This window comes from Petromyzon marinus (assembly GCF_048934315.1).
Source record: "Petromyzon marinus isolate PM22_M1 ecotype Great Lakes invasive population chromosome 75 unlocalized genomic scaffold, UKy_Petmar_22M1.pri1.0 chr75_unloc.1, whole genome shotgun sequence".
NCBI lineage: Eukaryota > Metazoa > Chordata > Hyperoartia > Petromyzontiformes > Petromyzontidae > Petromyzon > Petromyzon marinus.
The window spans coordinates 291,629-296,628 of NW_027422613.1; the positions used below are offsets into that span (position 1 = coordinate 291,629).

The 5,000-nt window shown below is 54.0% G+C and overlaps 2 protein-coding genes across 2 annotated transcripts in view; one reads left to right on the top strand and one right to left on the bottom strand.

Moving 5' to 3' along the window:
• PIK3CA (phosphatidylinositol-4,5-bisphosphate 3-kinase catalytic subunit alpha) overlaps window positions 1-5,000 on the top strand; it is a 183,852-nt gene that overhangs the window by 90,790 nt on the left and 88,062 nt on the right. The gene's annotated exons all lie outside the window — the stretch shown is intronic.
• Window positions 2,856-5,000, bottom strand: part of LOC142908158 (phosphatidylinositol 4,5-bisphosphate 3-kinase catalytic subunit alpha isoform-like) — a 51,374-nt gene continuing 49,229 nt past the window's right edge. Inside the window, exon 9 of the mRNA XM_076058445.1 lies at window positions 2,856-3,237. Coding sequence (XP_075914560.1) covers window positions 2,958-3,237 — 280 coding nt within the window. The 3' untranslated portion in view covers window positions 2,856-2,957. The remainder of the gene's footprint in view (window positions 3,238-5,000) is intronic.

Sequence of the window (5,000 nt, forward strand, 5' to 3'; positions counted from 1 at the left end):
TGACACACACACACGCACACAGTGACACACACACACACAGTGACACACACACACACACACAGTGACACACACACACACACACAGTGACACACACACACACACACAGTGACACACACACACACACACAGTGACACACACACACACAGTGACACAAACACACACACACAGTGACACACACACACAGTGACACACACACACACACACAGTGACACACACACACACACACAGTGACACACACACACACAGTGACACACACACACGCACACAGTGACACACACACACACACACAGTGACACACACACGCACACACAGTGACACACACACACACACAGTGACACACACACACACACAGTGACACACACACACACAGTGACACACACACACACACACAGTGACACACACAGTGACACACACACACGCACACAGTGACACACACACACACACACAGTGACACACACACACACACACAGTGACACACACACACACACACAGTGACACACACACACACAGTGACACACACACACACAGTGACACAAACACACACACACAGTGACACACACACACACAGTGACACACACACACACACACAGTGACACACACACACACACACAGTGACACACACACACACACACAGTGACACACACACACACACAGTGACACACACACACACAGTGACACAAACACACACACACAGTGACACACACACACACACACAGTGACACACACACACGCACACAGTGACACACACACACACAGTGACACACACACACACACACAGTGACACACACACACACACACAGTGACACACACACACACACACAGTGACACACACACACACACACAGTGACACACACACACACACAGTGACACACACACACACAGTGACACACACACACACAGTGACACACACACACGCACACAGTGACACACACGCGCACACACAGTGACACAAACACACACACACAGTGACACACACACACGCACACAGTGACACAAACACACACACACAGTGACACACACACACACAGTGACACACACACACACACACAGTGACACACACACACACACACAGTGACACACACACACGCACACAGTGACACACACACACACACACAGTGACACACACACACACACACAGTGACACACACACACACACACAGTGACACACACACACACACACAGTGACACACACACACACACAGTGACACACACGCACACACACAGTGACACACACGCACACACACAGTGACACACACACACACACACAGTGACACACACACGCACACACAGTGACACACACACACAAACACAGTGACACACACACACACACAGTGACACACACACACACACAGTGACACACACACACACACACAGTGACACACACACGCACACACAGTGACACACACACACACACAGTGACACACACACACACAGTGACACACACACACACACACAGTGACACACACAGTGACACACACACACACACAGTGACACACACACACACAGTGACACACACACACACACACAGTGACACACACACACGCACACAGTGACACACACACACACACAGTGACACACACACACGCACACAGTGACACAGTGACACACACAGTGACACACACACACACACACAGTGACACACACACACACACAGTGACACACACACACACAGTGACACACACACACACACACAGTGACACACACACACACACAGTGACACACACACACACAGTGACACACACACACACACACAGTGACACACACACACACACACAGTGACACACACACACACAGTGACACACACACACACACACAGTGACACACACAGTGACACACACACACACACACAGTGACACACACACACACACAGTGACACACACACACACACACAGTGACACACACACACACAGTGACACACACACACACAGTGACACACACACACACACACAGTGACACACACACACACAGTGACACACACACACACACACAGTGACACACACACACACACAGTGACACACACACACACAGTGACACACACACACACACACAGTGACACACACACACACACACAGTGACACACACACACACACACAGTGACACACACACACACACAGTGACACACACACACACACAAAGGCAAAGATCCCCCGTGTAGCCTGTAACAGACTGTAGGGGCAAGTGCTGTTAGCGAGCACCTATGAAGGCCGGAACGGTACACGAGGGGGTGGGTGGCCAGCACCACCACGCCCGACCGCCTTTGTCTCCCCAGTGACGATGTTTACTACACACCGCACCAGGTACTCATTTGAGGCTGAGTCGACCTAGGGGAGAGGCCCCGGGACCGGTTCAAATAATCGTCACTGGTGTTGGCCGTGAGCGGGAATCGAACCCGGATCGCACAGTGACACACACACACACAAACACACAAAGGCAAAGATCCCCCGCGTAGCCTGTAACAGACTGTAGGGGCAAGTGCTGTTAGCGAGCACCTATGAAGGCCGGAACGGTACACGAGGGGGTGGGTGGCCAGCACCACCACGCCCGACCGCCTTTGTCTCCCCAGTGACGATGTTTACTACACACCGCACCAGGTACTCATTTGAGGCCGAGTCGACCTAGGGGAGGGCCCCGGAACCGGTTGAGATGATCGTCGCGTGGTGGTGTTGGCCGTGAGCGGGAATCGAACCCGGGTCGCCGGGCTCGTAGCGATGGTGTAGCGCTAAGCGCTACTACACTACCGCTCCCCACGCAAAAAAATATGGGACGCTTCACGAATTTGCTCTGTCATCCTTACTTACAGGGGCCACACACACACACACGCGCACACACGCACACACACACGCACACACACACACGCACACACACGCACACACACACGCACACACACACGGACGGCGAGTAAAGCGTGGATGGGTGCGAGGCGCCGGTGATCGAGGACAACTAAACTATGCAACCAATTAATAAGCTTGTGCCGGCGGCCCCCCGGGGGTGGAAGGGAGGACAGGCGTCTGCGACGTCTGCCGGCCAAACCCCATTCGGCGGAGCCAGGAGGCCGAATCTCCACCCCCGTTGGCTCCTCCGGCAACAGCGAAAACGCCACTTGCGTGTGGCCACGTGGAATGCTCCAACGCTCGCTGCGGAGGAGAGAGGCTGCCCCCACTCCTCCGTCGGGGAGCTGGGACGGTACCGCCCGGATCTCTGCGGTATTCAGGAGGTCCGGTGGACTGGATCTGGTTCCTGCCACCATGAGGGGTGGAATGAAGGGGACGTGGGAGCGTGGCGGTGACGTGTGGGAAGCTGTAAGCCCCAGGCTGCTTTGGGCTCGCCTTCCCGTCAACCGGAGGGCGAGGAGTGGTGGTCGTGGTTGCTTATGCCCCCACCGAAGACGAACATCCGTGGAGGGATGCGGGCAAAGCCGATGGGTCAGATGCCTTCTACGACCTCCTGTCACAGGTGCTGGCTAAAGTGGCCCCTCGGGATAGAGTCATCATGTTGGGTGACTTCAATGCCCGAGTTGGTCATGATGCTGGCACCTGGTCTGGGGTGATTGGAAGGCATGGGCCAGATCAGCTCAGTAACAACGGTAGGAGGCTGCTAGATTTTTGTGCAGCCCATGGGCTTGTAATTACCAACACGCTGTTCCGGCATCGGTGCATCCACACAACATCATGGATGCATGCCGGGTCCAAGCAAGAACATCTGCTGGACTACATAGTGACGGACCAGCGGATGCGGGCCCATGTCCTTGACACCAGGACCTACAGTGGAGCTGATCTGCCCTCTGACCATCGACTAGTCATCTGTAAGATGCGCCTGCCATTCTTCCACTCCGGTGGTGGGTGTACACCCAGGACCCCATTCAAACCCTTAGTGGCCTGGTCTCAGCTGATGAAAGTTGCAAGCGAGAATTTCATCATCGCTTGCAGCTGGGGTTGGCATCGTCCCCCACGCCTCCTGATGTCGAGGGTAAATGGGCGAGGTTTAGGACTGTGGCTCATGCAGCTGCAATGGCTGCTTTGGGTACGTGGTCCAGACCTCCCCAGAGACCCTGGCTGACAGAGGAGTTGTTCAAGCTGGCTGAAAAAAACGACAGGCCCACTGTCATCGTCTACAGCATCCCACGCCGAAGAATGAGGAGGCTTACCGCAGCCTTCGCTCGGAGGTTCGGAGAGCCGTGAGGCGCTGCAAGGATGGGTGGTGATCGCGGGTTGCTGAGGAGATGGAGTCTGTCTCAATGGCCCGCGATCAACAAATCTCTATTTAACTCCATCAAAAAAGTAACCTGCAGCGCCACACCTATTACCATCATTAGGATAAAGAACGGTGATCCAATCTCCGACCCCCAGGAACAGGTTTGCAGATTTGCTGAGCATTTCTGTGAGGTCCTGGGGGAGGGAAAATCCCTCAGCCAGGAAAACATCGTGGCACAAAGTGGGGATGACCCTGCTGAGGCTGCGGTGCCTCAAATATTCGAGGAGGAAGTCACCCCCTGCGAGTGGCTGGCTGAAGTGCCATCTGTTGAGGAAGTACTGAAGGCGATCCGGAGTCTGAGACCAGGAAAGGCACCGGGTAGAGATGATCTCCCAAGCGAAATGTTGGGGGAGGGTGGCGTTTGTGCACAGACTGCCCTACATGACATCATAACAACCTGAAGCTGGCCACTAAGAGGGTGGGGGCCTTACCATCAGCCCCACCAAAACTAAGCACCTGCCTGGGTATTTTGTACCATCGGACACTCCACCCCCACAACTCCCAAATGGTGATAGTGTAGTGAGTGAGTGTGTCTATGAGTGAGTGAGTGTGTCTATGAGTGTGTCTATGAGTGAGTGTCCCTATGAGTGAGTGTGTATATGAGTGAGTGTCTCTATGAGTGTGTATATGAGTGAGTGTGTATATGAGTGAGTGTGTATATGAGTGAGTGCCCCTATGAGTGAGTCTATGAGTGAGTAAGTGTGTATATGAGTGAGTGAGTGTCTCTATGAGTGAGTGTGTATATGAGT